The 27,791-nt window shown below is 47.1% G+C and overlaps 1 protein-coding gene across 8 annotated transcripts in view; it reads right to left on the bottom strand.

The window, feature by feature from the left end:
* TRPM3 (transient receptor potential cation channel subfamily M member 3) overlaps nucleotides 1-27,791 on the bottom strand; it is a 409,651-nt gene that overhangs the window by 25,301 nt on the left and 356,559 nt on the right. For 6 of the 8 annotated variants that reach the window (XM_040980946.1, XM_040980944.1, XM_040980945.1 and 3 more), the window contains 3 exons: nucleotides 27,464-27,592; nucleotides 24,177-24,428; nucleotides 18,186-18,360 (listed from right to left, as the gene is read on the bottom strand). In XM_040980946.1, coding sequence (XP_040836880.1) covers nucleotides 18,186-18,360; nucleotides 24,177-24,428; nucleotides 27,464-27,592 — 556 coding nt within the window. Of the gene's footprint in view, nucleotides 1-18,078; nucleotides 18,361-24,176; nucleotides 24,429-27,463; nucleotides 27,593-27,791 lie in introns of those variants that run through there. The other 2 variants (XM_040980942.1, XM_040980950.1) reach the window with 2 other exon arrangements.

The following is a 27,791-nucleotide window of genomic DNA, read 5'->3' as shown; positions in this document are numbered from 1 at the left end:
TGTATTGAAAACATGCAAAATATGGATATTTACATGTAAATGGATTTAGGTTTAAGTAATTGTAACCAGGTTTTTTTTTTTTTCTTACCTGTTTAAATATCTGCTCAGACAGTGGAGAGTTACTTGGGCAGAGAACAGTATTTCATTGTGGCAGTTCCTACCCTTGCGGGACACACAGTTAACCTGCGCCCCGTCCACTAAATGCCAGTGATGTTTACTGATTGGGAGGACAAGGAAAAATACATCTTGAATTTCCAGGATAAAATTTCCTACGGATGAGAACTGCTGTTCCACCCACGGGTTTAATGGAAGTCTAGTCACCTCATTTCCTAGCTAGGATCTGGGATCAGGTCCATGGAACCAGCACATTAGGGCAAAACTGCATCTAACAGGCAGGATCTCGTACTTTTTGAGACCTTGGTCTGGAAGCCCTTGAACTGAGGCTGAAATGCGGATCAGATCCCCTAACTCAAGCTATGCTCACAGGGACACATAAACTATCACTACCACCACCAATTTTATTCATGCATGCATTTTTCATGGGTTTGCTATTGCATCTGGGAGAAATTTAAATCAGTCCATGGTATAAAAGCACCTGCACAGCCTAGCCACCATCTGCCTCTGAAACGTTATTCTGCTGTCCTCGCAGTTACTCACAGGAGTTGTGCCCTGTCCTACCTCAGGGCCCTGGCACAGCCTCTCACACCTTAGTCTCACGTCTTTTTGATCTTACAGCACTCTGTTTCTTGGTATAATCCTTACTAGACCTTGTGACCATCTGTGTGATTCTGGATTTGATGTCTGATGCTTCCACTGGGTCATGTACACCCCAGGAGGCAGGGGCTCATCATATAGAATCTGCAGCACAGTTGATTCCAATCATTTTCTGAATCCAGGAACGGATGAGTAATTGGGTTAGCTGCCCAGAACAACTCTCAGGTTGTCTGGGAGGCAGACACAATGGGAGGAATATAATCCTGATACTCTCATGATGGGCAGCAGCTAATCCTGTGATGCTGTTTTGCCTTGAAGAGAATAAGGAGTGTGATGCCACACTGCTTGGTTTGACTCCGTGGTTCCAATGGGCTTGGTTGTTCAAGGGTCCTGTAGCGCAGAGGAGCTAGAAGGCAACTGTCTGTTTGGATGAGTTGAGGCACCTGCGTCCATCTGGGGTGTGCTTCCTAGCTGGAGGGGACTGGAAGAAATAACCACTTGGCGAATTATACCTTTATATAACTCAACCAAACAGGTTCCCTCCAACACACCTTTTCACATTTACTACCAGTAACTCTTCATCGCTGGGCAGCTCTTGAGATTATAGCTTTTGTGACATTCTTTGTCAAACTTTTGTCTTTGGTACCATTAGTTTGGCACATCTGCATGACACCAGTGCTGTTACTCATTGATACTTTCCTTGGAATACATCATGCCCTGACATCAATGCAGATTTGAATTTTATCAAAAGCAATAATGGGTTACAAACATCTCAATTTGTTGGACTGTCCTGTTTTCTTTGCAGGGTTCCAGTGAAGGAGGCATATCCGTAATGGTCTTGATCTGCTAGGAATGTGAAGAACAGAGTTGCCAGTGACTCATGCAAGGTCACAGTTAGTCTCCCATCCAAGTACTAACCAGGCCCGACCCTGCTTAGCTTCTGAGATCAGACAAGATCGGGTGCGTTCAGGGTGGTATGGCCGTAGACCACACAGTTAGTGAAGGTGACAGAACCAAATGGAGGGTGTTGATTCCGGATTCTATCCTGGACTTTCGCTGTCAATGCGGACTGTTCTCGACTAAGTTATACCCTGACACCAGGTTCGCTGTAAATAGGAACTCATTGAACTAACTCCTTCCAAAGCACCTTGTTCTGCGAGCTTTTCCCTAGCTAGGTTATATCCAGTGCTGTGTCGATGGCATCTTAGGCCACATTTATTAGTTGCCTCTTTCTAATTTGTAATTTCCTGACCTGTATCAGCATATGTTGGATGTGTTGTGTTTGTGAGCTGTTCACAGTTTCCATGACTTCCATTCTGCAGACAGCTGAGTCTCATTGTAGATGGGGTCCTGTCCATTTGATGCTGGAGTGTCTGATCTGTCCATGATGGGTGCTTCTCAGAGCATGCCGGGTGTTACTACCACAAAGGCACGGGAACCCTGGCATTGTGGCACAGAACGCATGCAAAGCCATGGGTTATGCTAACAGTGAAGGCAGCTGCTTCCTGATTCTGGAAACCATTGGCTTCTGGGAGATTATTCTAATCAACACTATGTTGGTGTGCCATTTCCTAAAGGTTGCACTCTAGTTGACCCCATTCTTAAATTCACTTCCTAACTTAGGATTATACCATATACTTAGAAGCGAGGAGTCTACTATGACAAGTGATCCCAATGTGAGCTGCTCTAAGGCTGAGACTCCAGTCACACTGGTGTCCTGTCTGCTTCTATTCAAGCTGCATGGTTTCTGTCCTTGCTGTTCCCAGAGACTGCAATATGGTTTAGCTCTTGACACCCCTGCTTTCATCATTTACATTTCAGTGTTCTCTGTCTACAATTTGTTTTTCTTGCTGACCATCTTATATGATTGTACCCCAGCTCCTCCTTCTCTGCTTCTACATGGGCTCGTTTGCTACATGGAACTCATTGTTAACCCAGACACTCTTGTTTACTTATTTAATTACTGTGTATCCTTCTGCTGTGCTCTCCAGCAGACTGTAACACCCACTGCAGGGCATGCCAAAGTCCCCTGAGCTTGCTTACTGCCCTGGAGAGCAGAGTAAGACTCTCACTAAGCGTCTCCTACGTTAATAAATGCGCAACTGATCCAGTCACTGAGATAAAGCGTAGGGAAGCTGAAGTCACCTTTTTCTTCATGTAGAAATCAGGAGTGTGGATTTTGGAATGACAGGGATTTGGGTTCTAATTCATCTTCTGAAATCTCGCCGTGTGCCCTCGTGAAGCCAACTGTTTCACCTTCACTCTTTGTACACATCAGCAGTGCATCAGGACTCATGGACTGCAGTGTGCCGAGTGCCTGGCCTGGTGCCATGCTCTTTGATCTCATTTCCTCGGATAAGCCAGAAGAAACCCACCTGTCTGTAACACACTTGATAGTAAATAGAGAATTTGAGCTGTGTACATTTTGCAAAGACTGGTGGCATTTCCAACACATGGCTATAGAGTTCTGATAGGGGATAGAATCTTCAAACAACTGAAAAGGATGTCTTTCAGAACGTGACCTGTCGGATGGAGGTGTCCCCACTACACAGGGTCGGTTACCTGCTGTACAGCAGAACCACATGCTCTGGCTACAGTCCTTTCCATAGCTGAGTAGTGTGTTCCTCAGGGGGCATCGATGACTTGGAAGTGCTTTCTGTAACAGTACTGTATGCATCCAGTTCACAATGGCCTTTTTACTTCTGAAGTCCTCGTTCAGAATATTAAAGAGGATTCACAGCAGACTCCATTTCTTTGCTTCAAGCACTGTGCTTTTTATTAAAGCTAGACCCCCAGGTCTTCTTAGAGCATCAATGGCTCTTATGAATACCTAAAAACAGTTTGGAATTTGGTCCAGTGGTGCTAGGTCAGCCAGCAGCTAATACTGGTCAAAAGGAGTGCACCTCTCCATGCTTAATCCAAGCAGTGAGGGTCTCATGGGAACAGGACAGTCCCTCCAGGACATCTAAGATCATTGAGAATGCCTTTTTGGTCAAAGCAGGGTGGTGAGTTTCTAATACATGTGGACACAGATGCGACCAAGATGGTTTCCAACTTTACAAACCTCCACCTGGATCAGCAAATACTCCTAACTTGTGAATAATCGTTGAGACCTTCAGGTCTTGTTCATGCTTGCTAGCAGTGCTTGCTGGGTTGGGTTAGTTTTAGCCACAGAACAGGTGACAGGACCTATTGATGCCTGCCATTTGGACACTATAATCATGTGATGTCCTTGGGCTTTGGTGTGATCACAGCTGGAGAGGAGTGGAGAATGACCTTGTAAAACTCTGTGAGGACTGGCAAATGGGGGCCTAGAGTGCCCTGTGCCTGGTGGTAGTCTATGAGGGCGTGGGACCCTTCCACATCTGTGATTTTCGACTTTCCCGACCAACTAACTTGGGTCATTTTTCTTTGAGAAGCAACTACAAAGAATGGGATTTTGGATTCTGGCAGGCTGAGTTTTCCTACTTCCGGCACCAGTGACATTCCAGGTAGAGTGATTCTTTGGAAAGGTCGCCTTGTGCATGCATGGTAGGATGTGGAGTAGAATTCCTGGGCTCTGTCTCTAGATGCTAGTGGCACCTGTCCCCTCCCCCTGAACTAGCTGATACAACTAAGAATGCTTGCAGGTAGACACATATGTCCCCAGCGAGGTGGGGGTGGCCAACTTGGCTCAGGGACCTTGATTATGGGAGATTGTTCCGTGGTTACAGGAAAGCCTCTTTGAGAATCCTCAGGCAGCTTCTGGCTGTTCTGGGGAACAGGTTTTTGATGTAACTGCAGTGCGGTCAAGGGCAAACTCATGACAGAAAAGGAAAACGTGAGAGTCTGTGCTATATGTGTGGCCTGTGTCCTCTCTTCCTCTCTTGTTTTTTGCACCTGTTAATCTTCCTTAGGGGAAGAGAACCTGGCTGACCTAGGGAAATTGCAATTGGGAAGCTCAGGGTCTACAGAGGGAACTGGGAGAGTCTAGGGCTGTTAGAACATCAGACAATCCTGATATTGAGGCTCAAGCATCAAGAAGTGACTGCAGGCAGCATAGCAGGGTGCTTAGAGACTAGCTGAGTAACTATCCGGGCCTCTGTCAGAACTGCAGAATAGGCGGAGCCATTTGTTCCACCATTCCTCTCTCTGTCTGTCTCTCTCCCTCTCTCTCTCTGTCTCTCTCCCTCTGCCTCTCTCTCTCCCTTAAATTTGCTACTCCCTGGCTGCCTCTCTCCCTCTCTCCCTCTCTCTCTGTCTCTCTCTCCCTCTCTCTCTCCCTTAAACTTGCTACTCCCTGGCTGCCTCTCTCCCTGCAGACACTTGGTTTCCTCCTGCTGCCCTGCGGCTGTTCAAAGCCCACCTCCCCCAGGCTGAGCCATCTACTGCCTCCTTACCTGTCCCATCAACTCTCTTTCTTGAATGCTGACTTCAGTCACTAGAGGAGGGTCGGGGGAGATGGGAAAAGATTAAAAGTCCACATACTTCACACTAATGGGAGAAGAGCCAAAGGGAAAAAAGAAGGAGAGAGGGAAAGAGAGGGAAGGTGGGAGGGGAGAGCGAGTGAGCGAGAGATTTCTATTTGCTGTCTCACTCTCCAGATGCTCTCAGTAGCCAGGGCTGGAGCAGGCTGAAGACAGGAACTTCACCTGGTCCCCCACATGAGTGGCAGAGAACCAGTGCTCTCTCTGCCTTCCCAGACTGCACGTTAGGAAGCTGGGAGCAGGAGTGCATGCAATCCTGAACCAGATCTGATGTGCAATGCACACGTCCAATGCACGGTCTTAACTTGCGTGCCATGAGCCCACTCCAGACAAAGTTTTTCCGTGGCCTTCTTTAATATCTTAAATCAGCATCATGGCTGTATATTTTCCAGCCACACTTTTCTCATGCCTCAATTCTGCCTTTCAGCTCAAACAAACTAGAGATCTTGGTTGGAAAAGGGCTCTCTCAACATGAACTATGATTTTCCCCAAGGAAAAGACCCAAATTCCTTAACCTGACATGGAAAGGTCTTTACACCAATGTTCTCTTTTATCCTCCACTTCACTCACTCCAAATAATGGTGGAAAAGACTGAACAGACTACAGCCCAAATGCCTGTAGCCCAGCGGGGGGTGCATACAAGGAATCGGACAGAAACAACAGTCCGTGTAAGCTCTGGCCAAGTTGGGAGCCTGGTGAACACTCATTCAGGAGCATGGCTCATGGCTCCAACTCCTGCAGCCCCTGTGTCTACGCCGGCGAGCTTTGTCACACCTGCTAGCTCTGACATGATTCCACCTTCTGCAAAATGCCTTGTCATGATCTTCATGAAGCACTCTGATGTCATCTGTGACCCACTTCCCCTGTCACCTCGGGGAGAACTTTGACCACACTTGTCTCTCCCTACTGTGCCTTGCTGTGTCCCTCTGCCAAACCACCATATACGACCTTTCCTCTGAGCAAAGTCTTTCTTCTTTATTCTTATTCTCTGTGTCAATTTGATATATATACGTATATATCTTCTATGGATATAGAAGATATATCCGTAGAAGAGTCCATCAAACTCACACACGCAGTGTGAAATGAAAACGCCTATAACTATAGCTCAGGTCAAGAAGTTTGCTCTACTTAACCCATTAGTGAATGTCACTTGCATGAAGTGACTGTGTAACCAAGACGAAGACCCAAAGTTCTGATCAGAAGTTGCTGAGGTCTTCCTCCAAGCGGACACTCATCTCAAACCTTAGGCCTGGTATTCTAGATGCCCGTTGGATGCCGAAGTTGAGCGATTTAGTCAAGCATCAGTGGGCAGATGTAGGCTGAAGTGTGGCTGCGGAAAGTCTCCAGTGGATGCCCCTTGCAAGACAACGTGGAGCACCCTGTTTGCTGCTGAGGCTGCAGGCAAGGCAGTGTGCAGGCTGTGCTGGGATCATGTGCTAATAGTTAACATGGCTGGAGATCAGTCCATTTGTTAGTTCCTATTAATACAGATCTGTGAAAATCTTGCCAGGTGACTCAGAGGGGTGTACTGTGCTGTGTTTGGAGTGCGAATCCGCCATCTGCCTCTCTGTGCTTGGTCAGAACATTGTGCTTCTGGAAAGGCTGTAGTCGCAGGATGCCTGGCAACCACGGCTGGCATGGAGACACAGAGCTGGCGGGGCACTCAGCGGGGGCTCCCCAGCCTGCCCTTCCTGCCCTCAACAGCCAGCACTGGCTTTCCTCTCCGCTCCCCCCACCCTGGACATGTCTTCCCTCCCTCCTTTCCTTCCTTCTTTTTTCTCTTTAAAACCGATTTCCCCAAAGTTAGCTGACATTTAATATTGCACATATTTGTGGGGTACCACATGAAGTACACATGAAGGGGTGTTATGTATGTCTTTTGAAATATCAAGTCAGGGCAAATGTATTTTTCTCCTTAAACTTCATTTCTTTTCTAAGAAAGGAAGAGGAAATGTGTCCTTGCACGCAGGGCCCTGGAGTTGCTGTGCGGGGATCTACTACAAGATGATGGCTCACGCACCAGGCATCTCCTGAACTGGGCTGTAACCTTCTTGCTGCACATCTAGTTACATTTCAGGATATTATCAACCTCAGGCTTTGCTTTGAGTTTACTTTCTCACCAACATCACCGTGTGTGTGTGTGTGTGTGTGTGTGTGTGTGAGAGAGAGAGAGAGAGAGAGAGAGAGAGAAAGAGATGAATCCATGCTGGCTGCCTTTAACTCACATTCATGATTCCTCTGTAATAAACTGAGCTCCTTTCCATCGTCCCCGCTGATCTGTCAGGCGCTTCGGCCGCTCTGGTTGCTGTGTATGTAGTCACTGACAGCATTTTGTTTGCTCGGCTGTCCAGAGCAGTCCACAGGATCACTCTGCGCTTGTCCCTTCCCCCAGGTTTCAGGCACACACCAAACACCAGACCCAGTTTGAGCCCTTTGAGGAGATAGCAGTGGACAGCAGAGTGTGTGGCCCAGCTCCCACAAATGTGGCTTTCTAAAGCAGTTGAGTGTCCCAGAACTGAGCTGTCCATGTGGTATCCACTAGCAACAGGAGCTATTTTAATGAGATTTTAAAATGAAATAAAACAAATGTCCAGTCTCTCTTTCATGCTGGCTATGTTTCAAGCACTCGACAGTCACCTGTGACTGGCAGTGATGGTACTGGACTATGCCATTCCAGAGCAGCTCCCTGACAATGAACCCACTGGACGGGACATTCTGTAGGAATTCACCAGAACTCTCATCATTCTGAGAGTCTAGGAAGTCCTCATAGCCTTACCGCGAGATCATTTAAGATGACATCCAGTCATACTTTGTTCACAGAGGCTTGTCCCTTTCAAATACATGCAGTAAGTCGCACTCGCCTGAAGCCAACAGATTTGATTTTTTTCCCTTTCTGCTGTTCATGTAAGGGTTGACTCTGTATCCACCATCCCAGTGACAGGATGTGGACAAGGCTGAAATCAGGAATAGCCTCTGAAGGTCTTGGGCTGCTTCTGTGGCTAAAATATGCAATCTCTCAGGGACCGCAGGGTGGGGGGACTTGTAGAGGGAGAACTAGAAGGGAGGATTTGGGGAGTCTGTAAGGAAGTCTGAGAGAAACAAAGCTGGAAGAGAAGGAAATGTGAGTCTCTCCACATGCATGAAGGTACAGCAAAGTGTTGCTTTGCCTTTGCCTCACGGCCTCAGGATGTGTGGCATTCCTGGAAGTTCTGCTACTGGTGGCAGCGTCACCCAGAGTGAAACTGCCCAGGGACTGGGATTGTGGGAGCCTTCTAGGCCGCTGGAATAGCAGGGCTGTAGAGGCTGGGAGCCTGGACAGGTTAGCAGTGATTGCTGTAGACAGATGCCAGCACAACTCCATCCTGCACCATCCCAAGACTTCAGTCTGCCCTCAGAAATAAGCAGAAATAAATATGACTACAATAAGAATACATGTTTCTGGGTAAGTTCGCAACAGGAGTCCTAACACACATTTATACTGCTAGTTGGGACGGAGCAGTGTTGTGGGGTAGCAGTTGAGCTGCCACCTGTGATGCTAAGATCTCATATGAACCCTGGTTCAAGTTCCAGATGCTGCGCTGCTGATCCAGCTCCCTGTTGATGCTCCTGGGAAAGCAATAGAGCACGGCCCATGGACCTGGGCCTCTGGTGCCAGAGATCAGGATGGAGCTTTAGGCTTCTGGTTCTAGCATGGCCTAACCCATGCTGTTGTGGCCATTTGAGGAGTGAGGCAGTGGATGGCAAAATCTCTCTTCTCTTTCTGCTATTTTACTTTCCAAATCAAACAAATAAATCTAAAAAAAGAGACTCATGTTTGCAGATCCTAGAAAAGGAGGATAGGAAGGGTTGGTGGCATCTGCCTAACCTCAGAGTGGGCACTGTGTTCCTTAGAAATGGCCATACCGCCCTGAATGCACCCGATCTTGTCTGATCTCGGAAGCTAAGCAAGGGCGGGCCTGCTTTGGATGGGACAAATGGTAGGGGCTCCTACGTCACCAGAATGAGCCATGCCAGTTCTACAATATGGGCTCTCCACTGAATGTCAGAATCTTCTTCCTTGTCCTATTGATTCGTCTTCAAACATAACTTGTGTCACTAGGGGAAACAAAAAACTCAGTTTATTTATCTTAGAGGGAGGTGTCTCCTTTTTGTGATTAAAAGAATAAAAATTTTAAAATTCTCTTTGAGAATCTGTGATTTCTCCCGTGACATCGCTTGTGGAGGAGGGAGTGTGAGTAAATCCCACAACTTCTCTATTCACTCTATAGGTCGTGCTTCCTTTGCTTAATCTAAGGCTGTTGGCTGAAGTAGCTCAGATGTGGGCACCTGTGCTATGTTCTCTTTCTTTGCAGAGATTCATTTTGGGAGTTCAGATCCTTCTGGGATATTTGCTTTTATCTTCCCAGGGGGAAGAGCGCTTATCTTCCCGATCCATCCTCAAACTGCAGCTTCTCATTCATTCTTTGATTGGTCGGGCTGGTTTTCTCTGGCTCGATGCATTTATGTCTTCCCTAAGGGACAGAGACTAGAACTGTAACTGATGTCCCAGCACAGTCATGCCATAGAGGTTGAGTACATGCAACAAAAATGTCTCAACCTTTCAATCCCTGCTAATCCCCTTTTCTCCTCTGTGGTGAATCGCACCCTTGAGTGTCCTTCAAAAGTTGATGGGAAACATGTCTAATCAAAACAACAGTAACATGGGTCCCCAAACTGCACCAAAATGAAGGCACGTTATTAAGAGCATCTGAACAGTTATTGTTCCATTTGAAAGCAGAGTGATTGGAAAAAGGAAGGATGAATGTCAGGGAGGCTGAAAGGAAGGAAGCAAGGGAGAGAGGGAGGGGGAGAGAGAGAGCGAGAGATGTCACCTACAGACTGACTCTGCCTGCCGTGGTCAGGAGCCAGGCCCTGAGCGCAGGTGGCGTAGTAATGTCTGAGCCATCACCTGTTGCACTCCAGGTACAGGGTAGCAGGGCACCAGAAGTGGAAGCAGAGCTGGCACCTGAACCCAAGCATTCCACCATGATACAGGCTTTCCAAGTGGTGTCTTCTCTGCCGCATCAATCCCCACCTCAGAAACTAGCTCTTCGTTTGCATGAAGAACCCTGGTAGCTGGTATCTGAAGGCTTATGGTTTTTTAGCGATTGATTTTATTCAAAACATGTTCCTAGTGAACTAGATTACTAGTAACCGAGGTTACTTTTCTGCAGACACACACACAGATATGGTCTCAGGAGTTTCTCACAGTTGGTTTAGGATTTAGTATTGCCATAGGTTGTGGATTCTTTAAATTGTTCAGACTCTCATTTTTAGATCACTGTGCATATGTTAAATAGCATAAATTCCAACAGCATTTAAGGAAACTCTCTAACCTATCGAAGTACAGAAGAATAAATACTTTCTCATTCTTGTGTCCCCAATGTTAAGTTAGTTGGCCATTGGTGATCATTTCAACAACTCTAAGGTAATTCAGATCTCCCCAAATCACAAATCTCGAGACAGTGATTTATAGTTTTTATGAGAAATTTTGAGAATTTAAAATGTATCACAATTGACAACGTTTTACATTTCACAGGGTTACCTACAGCTTCATAGGAATATCTATGATGAGATGGAAAACACATGAGCCTGGCAATGTGCAAACATAGGGCATCCCAAAAGTGCTCTGTGCAAGGTGGAGCTATACAAGCCCTAAGTCTAAATAAGACTAGGCAAAAGTGGAGGTAATATTAACACTGCATTTTTACAAAAGCTCAGCCGTGCTTCCCTCGTATTGAAGGCCACTGTTAAATTTCAAGCAGAGAGCATCTTCTGGAATAGAGAATTCTCTTGTCCTGTGGGCAGAATTCTATTCAGCACCTGGCCACTCTCTACCATTGCACAAAGTCTCCAGTTTCAGACTTTGGAGGTGTCATATCACTAGCCTCATTGAGTGTGTTATACCATTAGGGTTCCTGTATTTAGCTGACTCAAACACTGAATAATTTATCCTACCATCATATTCTTCCTCGGATCTTCCATTCCTGGAATGCAAGCTCCTGCTGTCACCCATTATTCTCTATGCTAATGTCCTCAGTAACGGCTTTTCCCCATCTTCTCATCCTGCTTCCTTCCCTTTCCTCTGTTCTCCCTGAGCTTTCTGAAACCCCTTTATAATTGGACATAAATTCCTATCTTTTCTCACATGAGTCCCCTTATCCATTTATACGACACTATTAAGCTGTTTTCTTGGCTGAATTAAATCTACTTTGTAGACAATCCCACCTCCCTTTATGCTTCTCAAGTGGAAATTGCACATCTTCTACACCCACCATTGTAGTTCCCAAGGGCAGTGTCTCTGTTCTCACTGGCACTATTCATGTCTTCTAAATCATGGGGTTTCCCTCCGGTGCAAAACGCCATTTCCCCTCAGAGTTTCAGCTCATGCTGATCAAAGCCTTCTTGTCCGCATCCACTCCTATCGTTGTGGTAGACAATGTCCATGTCTGTACTGGCAAATACCAAAGGACCTCACTTGAAGATGCTCTACCTCAACTTTATCACCTTGAACCCAACTGTAAAGCTACCCCAGATTTCTTTTTAATTTCTCTCTTAATCCTAAATGTCAAGCTACCACTCTCTTACCTCATCCCACCACCACAACTCTTGGGGGCTTTGAGTCTCAGTGTATTTGCTGCTCAGTCTAGGTATCCAGATATCTTTCCTTCTTCAGGCATTTGTCAACATTATACCTTCACCATCTTTTCCAACCACTTTATATATCAAAATGCATAACTTTAAGAATCCTTGAAATAATCTTAGAAACCCCTAGTCCCTTGCTTTCTACAATATGTGCAAAACAAAGCCTCGGTCTTGGATGAATCCAACCATTTGTCTTCCCTGAAACTATCTCTGGGCTGCTGATTCCTGACTGCAGGAATACACAGCCTAACTATACAAGCAGGTGGCTGTGTGTGGTGTGTCACCAAGACAGTGTCATCTATCATCACCATCAGTCTTGTCAAACTCTAGTTCATTGACATTCTGTTTGCCCATCCCCCTACAGATGCAAAAGCAGCCCTCTGCATCCAGGATTTCAGAATAGTGTGTTTAACCGACCACAGCTCAAAGCATTATTTTGTTTTTTATTTTCAGAAATTAGGCCTTGGCTGAATGTTAACAAATCTCTCCCTCTCCCCTGCCAAATATAATAGCTATTTCCATTGCGTTCTTGGTTTCTTAGTTATTATTGCTGTACTTATTTCTATGACTTGTAATTATTTATAATTAGTTGTTATTGTCTGTTGTTTTTTATTTGCTGTAACTATTTCTCCCAGGATATAAGAACTATTTCCATTGCATTTATGGTTTCTTTTAGACTTTCCCTGGATGTGTTTTTCTTTTATATTTTATAGCCTTCCTGCTCTGTCCTCAGTATTGCGAGCTGGACTTCCTTTCTGTCTCTGCTTGCACTGCCTGGAAAGCTCAGTCATCCTGGCTTTCACTGATACATTCTTGATCCCCAGATCTGTTTCCTTTCTGGCTCTTTCTACTAAGTTCTATCTACAAAATAGCTGTTTTCATGTTTTTCCTGGTTCCCATAGGAACCTCAATCTCAACTCCACTTGGACCAATTTCACTTCCTCCAATAGTTCCTTCTTTCAGATTCTCTCCCAGTAAATAACACTGCCTTTTGTCCTAAGCTAGAAGACAGTGATTGAGTAACCTCTAGCCCCTCGGTTTTAAGGCTCTCTAGCCCCTCGGTTTTAAGGCTCTCTAGCACCCTCTGTACTATGTGACCTCTGCCCAGTCCTACCTTCAGGTCTCTGTAACCTTCTGACGCTGTCTTCACCATCTCGGTTGCTCCCTCAGTAGCAGTGACCTCTTAGCATTCACCTCCCACCTCAACGCCTTTTTCACAGTTTCGCTTGATAGCTGTGATGAATACATACAAGGAAGCCTCAAAAGGTCATGGAAAGTAGAACTACAGCATGATACAAATAGTCTATACATGTTTTGAAGCCCCTTTGTATATCTGATCTGAGCATAGAATATAAATCTTCCACAATCTATACTCCTCTCTTTCCATCTTACTTGCTGCCTCAGCCGCTCACTCTACAGGCAACCATACTCAAGTATTTGCTGCTCCTGCAACTTCCCATGCTAAGTCCCAGTTTGGAACGTTGTTCTCTCTTCGCATGCCCTGCTCCCATCTGTCTAACATGTGCTCACATTTTGGGGCTCAACTCAATCTTCTCTTCCTTTGCAAGCTTCATCCATTACCCACCCCAACTCCCACCCTACGTAGCAAGCACAACCTCCTCTGTCAAGCTTCAGGTCTACATACACGTTGTCAATATGAGTTTGCTTCTTCTGAATTATAAGCTCCTTGAAGACAAGACCTTTATCACGTATACCTGTGTACCTCAGTTTCCAGCTCACAGGAATAAATTAAATATTGCTGGAAGGAAAAACAATGGAGCCCAATCTTTGGATCCATGTGAAATGAGATGATCGCAGAAATACATGGAATCATCATGTGGCCTGTCCCAGCTAGCTGCGTTCATTGTGAATCCAGCACTCAGGCTGCACTAGTAAGCAAGTCAGGTGGACGTTCTCCTTCATGTGAGCTGACTTTCAGAGATGGAAAAGGAGGTAGTGACTCATACTGGCTTGCTTCCTTGGAAATTAGTAAAAACAAAACCCAACAAAACAACACTCCCCCTTCCTGAATATTGGCACTGGCTCAGGCTTTCCTTTTCCGCAGTTGCCTCTGTCAGGCAGCACTCCCCATGTGTCGCTGCTGGGCACCTGTGTGCTCTGAATCCCTCAGTGAAGGTCAGTCTGGAATACTAAACGGATGGATGCACAGTCCTGGGTTTTGAAAACTGGATCCTAGCAGTTGAGATGCATAACAATGCACTCTCTTTTCAGGTTCCTTCTGTTCTAAGCTTCCCATAAAGAGGCCCATTTTAGGAACCAGTTCCTCGAGCTGTCCCAATTTCTACACCTGAACTGAAAATAATTAATTTGAAGCAAAAAAAAAAAATCCCGGGAATGTTTCAGTTTTATATGCACTTCCACAAGCTTGTTTCCACACCAAAACAACACTTGCAATGCAGTCAACATCACAGGGGCCACATGCACAAAAGGACAAAAACTCTGTACTAAATAATAAAGCAAAAACAAAAAAATTCTCCTACACTACATTCCTTACTAATTTCAGGTGAAAAAATTTTTAGTTAGCAAGAAAAAATTGACCCATGCATTAAGTAGATGATATACTTAATTCAGGGTGAGTGGAGATAGCTAGTCAGTTGTCATGGTAGAAAGTAAGTTTTGGACATTCTGCTTCCCGTTACTATCTAAACTTGTGAAATACTCAGAGTCAGAAAGCAGGGCTAATTTTAGACCCTTATTTAATGCATTCAAGAGCATGATTCATTTTCCCTTGCCCTGAAACAGCCTTAGGAATCTTAATATATGGCAAGCACTGTACGACGGCCTGTAAGTTAGTGGAAGTCTCACTGAAAGCCGAGAGGAAGCCAGAGGCACTACATGTTCTGCACCAGCGACGGTGCATCTCCAGGCACCTGCACGCCAACACACAGAGCCAGGTCTCTGAGCTGCAAGAGTCCGGCTCATGGCAGCTTTGTGCTGGCCCTGGCATGAATGCTGACAGAATTTGCTCTGCTCCTCTCCTCCTCACAGTGGCCCTTCCCACTCCAGCTCTAGTGGGACCCCAGCAGCTCTCAGAGGCCACATCACGTGGCTCACCCTACTGAGAGCGTTCAGAAGGATGTCACCACACGGTTGCCATGTTTTAACAAACCTGAACCTAAGTTGCTCCTAGAATTGGGCTGTAAAAGATAATATAACACAGATACCTTAAGACAGTTTGAGCCCCTTTAAAGACAAAAGCAAAGCAAAGAAAAACAAAACCAACCGAAAAGAGTACGTTCAATTCCCAATGAATTAAATCAGGATATACACCAAGTATCCAGAGTACAGCAGAGCACCATTCTCCCCGCCAGCCCCTCATTCTCTGCTTCCAGATCCATTCTTTCACTGTTCTTAGCACCCAGCATCACAACCAGTATTCCAGCCCACATGGATAATTTGGATTAAAGCGGGGCTACAGTCTGTGCTAGTCCAGCACAGCCGAGAAGTGAAAAACACCAAGTGACTTTACAATAGCTCCAGTTTTTTCTTCTGTTTTTACTTTGTAAGCACATTTGGAAAGTAACCTTACAAATTTCTCTCTAGCATCTCTGGCCTCTTTGACAGTCTCTTGGTTTAGGGCAAACAGCAGGAATAAAGATGGTGGGTATATAAAAGAAGTCGGGAGTGAGATGATACTGCCGCCCAGACAGGAGGCTGCTGAAGCTATCCTCCCCCCTGAGGTGTAAATCTCACAGCAGCCCCTGGGCCCGGAGGGTCCTGATGTGTAGACATCCACCCCAGTTCCGTGAGTCAGGGCTCTCCGGACATGAAATGGGTTCAGCAGTTTTAAAGTCAAAACCAAGGAGCTGGAAATGGAACACGTGCATGATGCCAGAAATGAGTTGCTCTGAGAAGACACATTCACATGAGCAACATGTGGAGAGGCCCGCCGGGGCACACCCACAGGGTGGGCCTGGCAGACCCCACACAGGGCCAGGCATTCAGCTGGCTTAGGGTTCCGCTCAGCCTTAACACATGCTTTGCACACTAACCTGGACACGGCACAGAAAAGAGCCAAGACACCACAGGGCAGCAATGGGGTTGTACCTTTCTCAAAGAGCTTGGGAACTGGGTCTCCCGGCAGCTCTGACCGACCAGGGAGGGCAGCCATCCACTCCTCACCGGGCCCACCAAGTGCCACCACACGGACAGCAAGTCCTTTAGAGGACACGGACACTTGATGACCATGGTCACGGATAAGGGCAGACTTGGGGTTCATTTCTATACCCACTTGAGAAAGGACAGATGCTCCAGCGCTCGACAGCAAGCTGGCTGATTTAGCTTAGAACAATGGCTACCGATGCAGCCAATTTCAGAACATCTAAAAGGAAGGGAGGTGGTTGGGGCGGGGTATCAGGAAGGGTCCCTCTCTTTCAGATTGGTTTCTTTAATATATTAGGATAGGGCAGAAATTTGTTTTTACACACATAGAGCATCAAGGACTAATTGGTAGGGAATCCGTTTTCACAGGTCACTCACACAGAATAGCACTCTTCCATCTCGGCGGGGGGGGGAGGGGGAAGGGGTTTCAAGTTCTAAACTACAATCAGCCCTTCACGTAAGCCCCAGTAGTCCCCGTATTCAGCCAGATGGCAGTGTTTGTTGCACCAGGCCGAGTTCACAGTACAACATCAATAAATGGCCACTTGTAGAGGGACAGAGAGAAACCCAAGTACAAAACGTATTTCCACCTCCCCCTCCTTTCCTTTCCTAAAATGTTGCATTGTTACAATACCTATTGGGGCTTAATCTTATTTTGGAGATAAAAGGGGAGGGGAAAGGCAAGATAATATAATAATAGAAAATGCAGTTTCTTTGGGGGCAAGAGCGTACTTCTCTGAGGAGAAAGACGACAGGTGGGTTCTGTAAGCGCTGTCTCGCCTTTGGGGACTGACTGGACTTTTCCCAGTCCCAGGAAAACTCACCTTGGCAAAGGCTGCACATTGTCAATCAAAGACACTGTAACTCGGAGTTAAGATTTTTTTCTCTGTGAGTTGGCTAAGAGTCATGTAAGAAATATTTGTTCTAATTAGGTGATCCAAAAAGTCTTGCGTCATATAACGCATTTTAAGAAGGAAAGGGTATTCGTTAAAAATCCTTTATGGACAGGAAACGGCACATGTGTGTGTGGTTGCCAGTGTCCACACATCCCTCCCAGGCCCTGGGGGACGCACACTTGGGGACTCTGTTCCTTGTGCTGCTCGTCTCAGCGGCACCTGCGGTAGGCTGGGGGGATGGAGCGTGGGGACCAGCCTCTGCCTCTGCTCTTAATAAGCTGAGCCACCTAATTATGCAACCTTAATCCATGACTACAGGCCAGGGCTCAGCTGGTGGCCTGACAGCAAGAAGTGTCAGAAAAGAATGTGAACTCAACAATGTTGGAGGAGTGTTATTTCCAGAGAGAAAGCCCTCAGGACAAGGGAGAAGGAGTTGCTGCAGGCACTGCACTCCTCCACAGGGGAAGATGTTTCCCAAGCCATTCCCGAAGCCTGATGTGGCCTGATGTCTCGCCCAATAACATCCTGGAACGGACTTCTGGGCTACAGCTATCTTCAGACTCCATGCCAGAGGAATATTTATTACAAAAGAAAGCAGCATCTATTAGGGCCTGAACCAGTGGGGGCCCACTGGCACTCACTTCTCACACTGAACCACTTCATGTCCCCACCCCGGCTTCAAACAAGTAACTCAGTCTACGACCTAAGGCACTTTCCATACTTGCAGCCAATTAACACTGGCTTCCTGTGCGTCTCCCTGACACATACTTTGAGACAGTGGGAAAGAGTCAGCGAGTAGTCTCCAGGAAAACACCATACAGATGTTTGTCGTTATTCTTGAAGTCTGGTGGGGAAACCGAGAATTGTTTATTTGGTTTGAAGCCAGATTCTAGGAATGCATTTTCTGAAGGTTAAGGGCTAGGGGCTGGTTCTAGGATGGGGGGTCGGGGCGGGGGGGGGGGAAGGAATGACATAATTCATTCCTCATAGTAAAAACCTGAGGACTTCGGATCACAAAGCAATTTAGGATATTTTCATGGTCCATTTGTGAATTAAATTTGGTATACTAGACATTGATTTGTTTCAGAGAAAGGACATACCTGAAGCAAAAATCATAGACTATTTGGCTAAAATATTTTGTTTTGTTTTCTGTACTTTTTTTTGCCCGCCAAGATTGCAAATTAGGAATTGGTCCTCTATCTTGAGCCATTTATTGAGAATGAACAAATGAGCTTGGAAAAGACATGACCCAATTGAAGTTCAATACCTGACTTTGGTGTATGAGAATCATAAACTTGCTTACGGTCTATCTGGTCCGCAAACACTTCCCCATAAATCATCCAGTAGGGCATGTAGAAGATGTTCTTGGCCAGTTTCCACGACGGCTCCTCGTTGGGGAACAGGATGGCTTGCCTGGCAACCCCAAAGCTCATCAGGACCACCAGCATGATGATTACAAAGTACATCATGTCTATCATCTGGAAAAGCAAAGCGGGGGGGAAGAACAACGTGAGAGCCGTGAGTGAGCGTGTGTGGGTGAGCGTGTGTGGAGATGCTGGCACTGGTGGACACCTCTGAAGAAAGTTCACAGAAGGGAGCTGTGCCCAGATAAGAGGACATTGGTCTATTGAAGCTGATGTCTGTGAAACTTTATCAGGAACTCAAAACTCGCTTTTAAAAAACGAATGCAGAGTGAGTCTACTTCATTTTTCATGGCTATCTCCAAGATCTTGTCAAATCTAGACGAGGGAGTCTCGTCACACAAAAATTGGGCTCTCGAAGTGAATCCAGGCTGAGGGGCACATGTTCTCTTTCATCCTCTGTCTTCTTAGCCAAGTTGGAATGGGACAGTTGAGCTATTTCAAGAATGAGTGCAATGCTGTGATTTTCCTAAGTTCTAAAAGGTTTACAAGTTGCAAAGGTCAAAGAAATAATCGCTTGTAAACATGGCGAGGACAAACCAAATACGCATCCTACTCTGTTATTCTCGTGACTTGATCCCCGTTGCTGGGTATTCTACCACAAACCAGTCTCAGAGAGCCACTCTTGCTGTGCCTACTTCTCTGCAACAGAGCAATTCATTATGGAGACCATTTTTCTAAGACATCAGGACATTGTAGCCTAATGACTCATGCCTGTGCCTGTTACTGAACTGACAGATTTCATCTGGATATGTTTATAAAATCTTTCCAACTCCATTCTAATACTCTGCTCTGTTTTGTTTCTCTTTGTTCCCTTCTTGTTTATTTACATTGTGTGTGTGTGTGATTTGGAAATTATTTCCCACATATCAACTAAACAGATGAGGATGCAAAACTATTGATCTTGCCTGGACAGGACTCTCCACCCCCTTCTCTCAGAAATAGTTCCTACCTTTGTGGCCAGGCTAGGTTAATCATGGAAACTCATTCATTGGTATTAGCGACAGGAAGTAGGTTGGTGATGTGTGTGACACGACAACCAGAATCCTTTTTTGGTCTTTGTTTAGTGGAAGCTGGAAGAGAAAGCAGTTCCCTTTCTCTCACTCTGTGTAGTGCCATGAATTCAGAATGTCTGAGGTTGAGTGCCCCATGGTAAAAGCGATGAGAGTGAATGGCACAAAGTAGAGAGAGACAACCGTGGAGTGTCTGTTGGCTCCTGATCTGTTTCTTACGTCCGTCCGCAGGTCAGTACATCCCTTGTCTGCACAAGTGAGTTGGACAGTGGTGCCCTTTCTCTGCCATCAAGACCACCCCTTTCTCGGATATCATACTCACGAAAGAAAGGTCCAAACTCAAAGAAAGGTTAATGCCAACTTTATCAATGATAATGAAACCTTCAAATTAGGCTGAAAATGTTCTTGTTGGAATTCAAAATTGCAGTCTTTCTGGATGTCTTCGGACAATGGGGTTTCAGTATATTTTATGTCAGTTGAGCAATTTTCAAACCAACTCTAAAATCCATCTCACAAGTATTACATGGGCTTTGAAATCAGAAGGAATCTCTCAGAATTTGGCATTCACTCCTGTATTTTCATTATTCATGAAGAAACATACTAGTTATTCCCTCAGCAGGACAGTGGTCTCGGAGTTCTGTGAAGCGAGCAAGCAGACTGTGTTGCAAAAGCTTTATTTATTTTTAGGAAACACGAATCTCTTTTTATACTTTCTCTCTCCTTCTCCATTTTGTAAAATTCTTTATCATCTATTTACTAAGAATCCTGAAAGCGAAAAAGCACATATGGACCCGTCATGTTATGTTTACTGGAATTGATGAAAAGGTAAGTGGGAAAAGGAAGGTGTGCACGGGAAGATGTGAGAGCTAGAATGACCCAGACATCGCAGCCAGCAAATGCAAACTGTTCTCATTGAATTTCTCAGAACTGTTTTCATACACATTGATTGTGGTGCCTGTTCTCAGGATCAGAGCAATCCTAGGGAAAAAAGTTCTTCCCAAACACTCAGCTTTCTCTCCTACCAAGAAGCCTAAGCTTCCGTACAAGCACTGAACGCTCACAGCATCGGCAGTGAGAGGAGGGGCTGGCTGCACCTGCTTTCGGAGCTAAGTGTTAGCTGGTTCAGTATGAAGCTCCTGCTCTGTCCTTGTAAGCATCTTTCAGTTTGTTCTATCGGGCAGAGTATATTCTACAGTGGTGAAGCGCTGAAGCATGTGCTGTTAGGGGGTCAGAGTTCCTGAGCTTTTATCTTGGTCTTGTTAATAAAAACAGCTATACAGGAAAGAAAAACCAACCAGAAAAGTAAAGTTCACTACAAAAATGAAACTGAAATAAAATGAAGGCTTTCTTGACCATAACAAAGCACAAACAAAAAGTCAACCAACCAGCCAAATAAACAAAAACCACAGCTACGAAGCCATGGGCAAGTGATTTGTTATTTTAAAAATATTTTAACTGAGAATAATTATAACAACAATAATGCCTGTTTTATAAGAATTACATGAGATAATATGTAAAAATATTCAGCATGGTACATTCTCAGTGAGGCTCAGTCCTGACATGGTCCCTTGGTTAGTCTTGGTTTACTTGTTCACATGCAGATGTTAAACTTAAGACACATACGATACAGTATCTGGCACATCTTAAACACGTCAGCTAGTACGACTGCTGCTTTACTCCTCTGCATTATACATATGAGCTCAGCACTAGGCTTGCAAAATCCCACCAGGAAGTGGGCTGTGATGGCAAGGGGGCAGAATCCCACCAGGAAGTGGGCTGTGATGGCAAGGGGGCAGAATCCCACCAGGAAGTGGGCTGTGATGGCAAGGGGGCAGAATCCCACCAGGAAGTAGGCTGCGATGGCAAGGGGGCAGAATCCCACCAGGAAGTGGGCTGCGATGGCAAGGGGGCAGGATCCCACCGGGAAGTGGGCTGCGATGGCAAGGGGGCAGAATCCCACCAGGAAGTGGGCTGTGATGGCAAGGGGGCAGGATCCCACCAGGAAGTGGGCTGTGATGGCAAGGGGGCAGAATCCCACTGGGAAGTGGGCTGCGATGGCAAGGGGGCAGGGCTTGGTTTAGGTGACCCCGGACCCGCAGGTGCCCTGGACCACAGAAACAGGTTCTGCATACTGGGAAGCACAAATGCACTGGTTGCTTAAGCATTGCAAGGACTCAGGACCACTTTTAAAAGAGCCTTCTGAGCACCGTGTGCCCAGAACTCTGTCCAGCTGCCTGCCCTTAGGCCACAGGGCCTGGTGACTTCCCTCACTCCTCAGTACTGAATGAGGACTCAAAAGGCCTAAGGGACTGTCGATAAACACATCTGTGCACACGCTCCCAATGTGGTAGCCTACTTGGCCAAGTGATAATTTCTACAGGCATATTTCATTTCACTTCTCGATCTGTGGCTCTTATTGAAAAAAATATCTGAAAATCCCCATGAAAGAGTGGGAAAATCCCCCTGTATAATCATTGTCTACTTATTTTTGATAGATGGATGAAGCCATTCATCAGTCAGAAGGCAGAGAAAATACAGCACATCTCTCTGCTGTCCTGAGTAAGAGTTCATCCCAGCCAAGGCTGGGATAATCTTGTCTTGTGAAAAGGATCGGTGCGGATCTTAAAATCACCTTGCTGAAGTAGAGTGGCTTCAGTAACACCAAGAATTTCAATGTCACCAACACTTTTAAAAGTAGTGGATTTTGTTTGTATGGGTCTTGTCAGATTTTATTTGTTGATGTAGACAAGGTAGCAATCCGAGAACGTCCCATCTGATTATGTAATCATCTAATGCAATGGTTGTTAACATAGGGTGGTTTTGCCCCCATGGAACATGTGGCAATGTTTGGAGGCCTTTTTGCTGTCATTACCGTGTGTGTGTGTGTGTGTGTGCACGCGCATGTGCGTGCTCTTGCAGAGGTCATAGGTGGTGTTTATCTTCCTACGGTGCACAAAGAATTTCTCAGCCCTTAATAACAGTAGTGTCAAAGTTGGGAAAATTTGGCCTAATCCTGCTGTTGTTATAAATCTTTGTTTACACTGGCTCCACTCGATGAGTTGACAAAAACATGCGTTCTCCAGCAAACTCATCACCTCCACACATTTCACGTATAAACTGAGCAAGAGGAGGGGGTCCCATAAATCTTTCTTACGCCCCATCCACAGACTCAAAATTGAGACTTTCTGCTTTTAGACATAGGAATTTTCACGACAATCTCAAGTTCATGGTTAAAATACAAAGAAGATAATGCAACAGGTTTGTAATTGAGTAAGATGCATGTTTTTCCACCAAATTGAACCGGAGCTCAGTTTGGGGCAAGTAACTCAGTCTTGTGAAGTCACATCTTCCCTGTCAAAAATAGGATTGATGAGACTCTGCTCTAAACCATGCTGGGGCTACAAACACCACCGGAAGGCCCAGGAACACAGCACAAGGTCTATGAGTAAGCCTTCTCTTTCCTGCTGTACTTTACAAAACATAACGTGAATTTAATGATAAGGGCTAGAATTTGTCAAGTTTCAAACTATGAGCCAGACACTGCTGGCCATTTAATAAGCTGATCCTAACCATCACAACAACTATTTTAAATACATATGAATTGTTTACAGCTGTTTTAGAAATGAGTAAACTGAGTCTCAGGAGGTTAAGGAAAGTTCTCATTCTTATCCCTCATTCTGTGCAAAATCTTTGTTGAATGTGTTTATCTGAGCTTTCACAGGATGTGTCCTAGGAAGCTTTTCTGCAGTAGAATCACACTCACCCAGCCATACAAATGTCCAATAAACTCTGGACTGACAATGACGTGCCTGGGAAAGCTCTGACCAATTGCTGGATGCTGGCTTCTACAGCCCATACAATGATACAATGGAAGCGAAGGGAAGGTTTTATTATTATCATTTTTAAACAAAGAAGCTTTCCATTAAAAGGTGTTTGCCATGGTAGAATGGAAGTACTTAGCTTTTCCACACAATGTCCTAAGAAGGTTGAATAGGGGACGCTCTTAGAACTCATGAAAACACTCAGTGTCTCGTCTGTTTCTTCTGGAGTGAGTCTGGAGAGGGAGCTGGCTCATTTGTGTTTCTGGATCCGCGCTGACACTGTCCTCAGAGGGCTTTGTCCTTTACGGAAACACTCTGGAAGCTAGCGTGTGGTAAAGGAGCACCGGAAGGAATCTCGGGCCATTTCTGGGGAAACATATTATCTTTCCCTGTGGATTCTTTTTTCGAACAATGAAGTAAGTAGGAGTGCCATTCTGGATCCTAGGAGACATCTTCTCGCAGCCATGTAACAAAACAATGATGTGTGGCAGAACATGACGTTCGACTCAAACTCCGCCTAACGCGCCTCGGCTCAGTTGAGCTGAAATTACCTACTTTTCTTCCTTTTGTGTGGGGAAAAGCATTTTTCTAGCATGTCATTTTCTTTTTAAAAGATCTTTTAAAAGTCTTTAAAATCTGTTAACATTGTGTCTGAAGACCCCTGTCTCGGTGAGACCCTCCTGAAACGTCCCCTCTGGGAAGCGCCCTCTCCCTACCCTGCTGCACACACAGCTCGCAGCATTCTCACACTGCCTGGCCGGCTCTTCCTCCCAGCTCCAGCATCACAGAGAGAGCATCTGCGTGCACTCTGCGTTCAACGTCTCGTCAGTGCTTGGCAAGACATGACTGATCTTTATCTTTGTCAGTAAGTGAATGCGTAACTGGTGATTAAAATTCCCAGTTTTTATAAACAGAAACACTCTAAGGGCATTTAAAACATCCCTGGACCACTTCCAGTGGATTCTAACAGTGGTCTCTTTTGTTAGGCCCCCCTCTTCCTGTAAGAACTTGTACAATGGAAACACTGGACCCCACTTACCATCTTTCCGATCATCATAACATAGGGGCCCAAATACTTGTTCACGCCGAAGATGTCTAGCAAGCGGATGTACCAATAGATGATGTTCACGCAGTAGATGACCCTGCCGTCACTCCTGAAGGGCTGGTCCTGGAGGCGGAGGATCATTCCAATGGAAAACAGAAGGATGGCGATGAGATCTGTGACATTCCAGTATTCCTGCAGCCACACCTTCACTTTCTGCAACAGCTTCCCTGGCTCTGACATCAGAATCTGCAAGGCAAGAGAGAGACTGTAGGGAGGTCTCATTCCTGCAGACACCTTCAGCCCAGCCGGGAAGCACTTGTCAGGCACCGGCAGCGGCTTGCTTTGCTGACTCCGTACTTGAACACCAGCAGGATGCGTGACTGACTTAAGCCTAGGTGGTTCAGGCGCAGCCCTGCAGAGGCAGGCATAAGCACCAAGTGTCATCCTGTGGATTGCCTTTCAATTCTGAAACAAACATCAAAGTTTCTGTTATGAAACTATGAATTTCCGTGTGGGAGAGCCAGAAGAAGCCCCTGGCTCCTGGCTTTGGACTGACTCAGCTCTGGCATTGTGGCCACTTGGGACTGAACCAGCGGAGGAAGAGCTCTCTCCTTCACTCTGTGAATCCTTCCAATAAAAATAAACACACATCTTTTTAAAGAAGCAGCTGAAGAGCGCTGCCCTCGCAGTGCACCTCTTGGGCCAGCTCTCAGCCACCTGTGAGCAGGGTGGGCGCACATGCTGGAGCCGGAAGGCTGTGAGGGCAGTTAAAACCAGCTCAGCTTTCAGAGACACAGCAGAGGGCTGGAGCGCTCTGAGCCCGCTCCCAGACGGTAAAGTGGGCCTGTTGTCACAGCTGTGCCACTGGTCTCAGTTGTGGATTGGGCAGGAGATGCAGCTGAACCTATCCACCCAGGGCCTGCAGTACAGGGAGTATGTGGGGAGGGGGCTTCCTGTGGTGGGCACAGGCAGAAATGAGAGCTGGGAGAGGGAGGGCAGCTGGGGAGGCCACCAAGCTGCCTTTTTGTGTATCTGGAGCCCTCCCACCTTTCCAGGCTCTTGGGGGTGAGTTCCAGAGGGTCCATGTACTGACTGCAGGAGTCCCCGCTCCCTTGCTGGATGAGCTGTTCAGGGCAGGGCCGGGGGCAGTGGGGCTGCCCTCCTGGGGCTAAGGCGTCCACCACAGCCCTGTCCCCAGTGTCAGGAGCCTCTTCCGCTGACCCTTTGCTAGCCTGGGCCTGGGAAGCCCCGGCCTGCCCGCTGCTAAGGGCTGCCTCCCAGCACGGGCTAGCCAGGCTTTGAGCATCCTGGCAGGCGGCCTCATTGGCAGGCCCGAGCAGAACAGTCTGTGGAGGGCAGCCTGCACCCTGCTTTCTTCCAACCCGGTCCCTGGAGAGACTCCATTCTTTCCCTTCTCTGCTCTTCGTGGAGGCGGAACATGTGCTGGGTGTTCTATCACAGGCCTCCAGCTGGCCCAGCACTGCCACAGGGCCACTGGCTCGCTCACAGGAGCGGGCCTCGGTTCCCAGAGGCAACAAAGACCGAACCAGATTTATTACTGGGCTTCAGTTTACGAGCAGGAAACCCACAGCACTGGTCAACAAGTGGCAGACAGGATGAATGGGGAGGACTGAAGGGAGACAGTGTGTGGGAAGAAGAGAAGGCATCCTATTGCTTGTTGAAATCCGGCCCTGCTGCAATGGGCCTAGAGCGCTCACTCCTCAGTCTCCAGGCCGAGGAGATGCTTAGCATCGGCCCCCAAGCCCCCAAACAAACAGTACCGTTAGTCAGAAGGGATCTCAAACTCCAACTCAACTGCACCTAGCGGACACTGCCCCTTTTCTTCCGGTGGAGAACATTCTAGAGCTACACCCCACGAAGGCAAGCACGGCGAAGTCCAGGGTAATCTGATGGGGTATGTGCAGGATCGCCCCACCATCCCACACCCCAGCCTCCACCCCTGCACCACCCTGGTGCCGTGGATCTTCCCACTCTGTCCGGAGAGCACTGCGATTGTTCCTGGGCTTGGCAGCGTGCAGCCGACGTGCCAGGGAGCATTTGTTCCCCCCAGAGAAAGCCTCCGCCTCTGCCTGCAGTTTGGGGGGGGCGATGCGGAGTTGCTGCTGCCCCCTGCTCCCGATGCCCTCCTGGCTTTCTGCAGGAAAGGCAAAGGGTTGCGCGGGCTTGCAGAGCCCTCTGGTGGACGTGGGCTGGATCGCAGCCAATGTAGTGGCTCTCAATGCTTCCTCCTCTCCCCCCAACCTCCGTTTTTAATCGAATTCGAGACAATGGTTTTAGAGCAGTTTTCGGTCCGGCAGCGTTTTGAGGACAGTGCCGACATCGCCCATGCACTCCCTGCTCTGATGTTTTCTGCATCGCTGGTCCCATGACGGGTGTTTCTGACCAGGTGGCGCAGGCATCGTCGCTGAACCCACACCAACATTTTGCCACCCAGGGCCCACGTTGCATCTGAGGGTTCACGCTCAGCGTTGTCTATTCCATAGGTTTGCACAAGTGTGTGGTGACCTGTGCCCGCTCGCATCATCTTACACAACATTTTCACTGCCTGAAAGCCCTCTGCGTGCTGTCCTTCATCATCCCCAATCCTAACCCCTGTAACCACCGATCTTCTCGCCGTCTCCATAGCCGGATTTTTCTGGCATGTACTATGGAGTCTTAGAGCACACGGCCATTTCACACTGGCTTCCGAGACAAACAACGGCAACGAGGCTTTCCATGTCTTCCCATGGTAGCTCGTCTACTTACAGTAGTATTCTGTGGTCTCGTGTCCTATGGGACTGGACCTTGGGTGGCTCTGAGTGGGTCTCGGAATGGGCAGGAGGGAAGTGGGAAGGACTGGATGTGGGTTCGCTCATGTGTGACACCGGGGGCTACTTGATAAATGTCGGAGGAAAATAAAACGGGATGAACGGGAACTACAGGTGTTGGCTGGCTGTTGAGAGACCCAGAGTTGGAACAGGCATTGTTGGTGGGGCAGACGAAAGCCACATGCACACCGTGTTGAAGGCGCTGGGTGGCCTCCTAGGGCAGGAGGTGACATGACCAGGACATAGACGGTCCTCAGCACTCGCCCGTTGGCGGCTCCGTCAAAGGCCTCCCTGCGTCTGCCAGAGAGGGGTCAGCAGCCCCTCGAGCAGCGCCGGAGAGAAGGACTTCTGGCTTACTCGGGATGCCCAGCGTCCCACGCCCCATCCTGCCCTTCATCCCCAGATGTGACCGAGCAGCGTTTCCCCCAAGTTTCCTTTCACAAAAGCTCTTACCTCTCTCATCTTCTCTATTCCCAGGGTGAAAATGTAGGAGATGACGATCCATTCCTGTGTGGAAGGCCAGCGCTCCATCTTCACCAACACGATGTAGTTGAACAGCATCAGGTACCCAATGTAAGCCAGCTGCAAGGAAACATAGTCCATGCTCTGGCTGCTGCAGCCCGGCAGCCCTGGCCTGGGAGGGCTGCGGCCACACGGGCAGGACAGGACAAGGGCAGCTACAGACATGCGTGGAGCCTATTAGAAGACATTATAAAGACTGCAATATTGAGAATCACTAAGATGCAGCCTCTCCTTTGGCCCCTCCTAGGTCCCTGCGTGC

Source organism: Ochotona curzoniae, unplaced genomic scaffold (assembly GCF_017591425.1).
Source record: "Ochotona curzoniae isolate NIBS_2020 unplaced genomic scaffold, NIBS_Ocur_1.0 contig_3502, whole genome shotgun sequence".
NCBI classification, from domain to species: domain Eukaryota; kingdom Metazoa; phylum Chordata; class Mammalia; order Lagomorpha; family Ochotonidae; genus Ochotona; species Ochotona curzoniae.
This window is presented reverse-complemented; position numbering and strand designations above follow the sequence as displayed.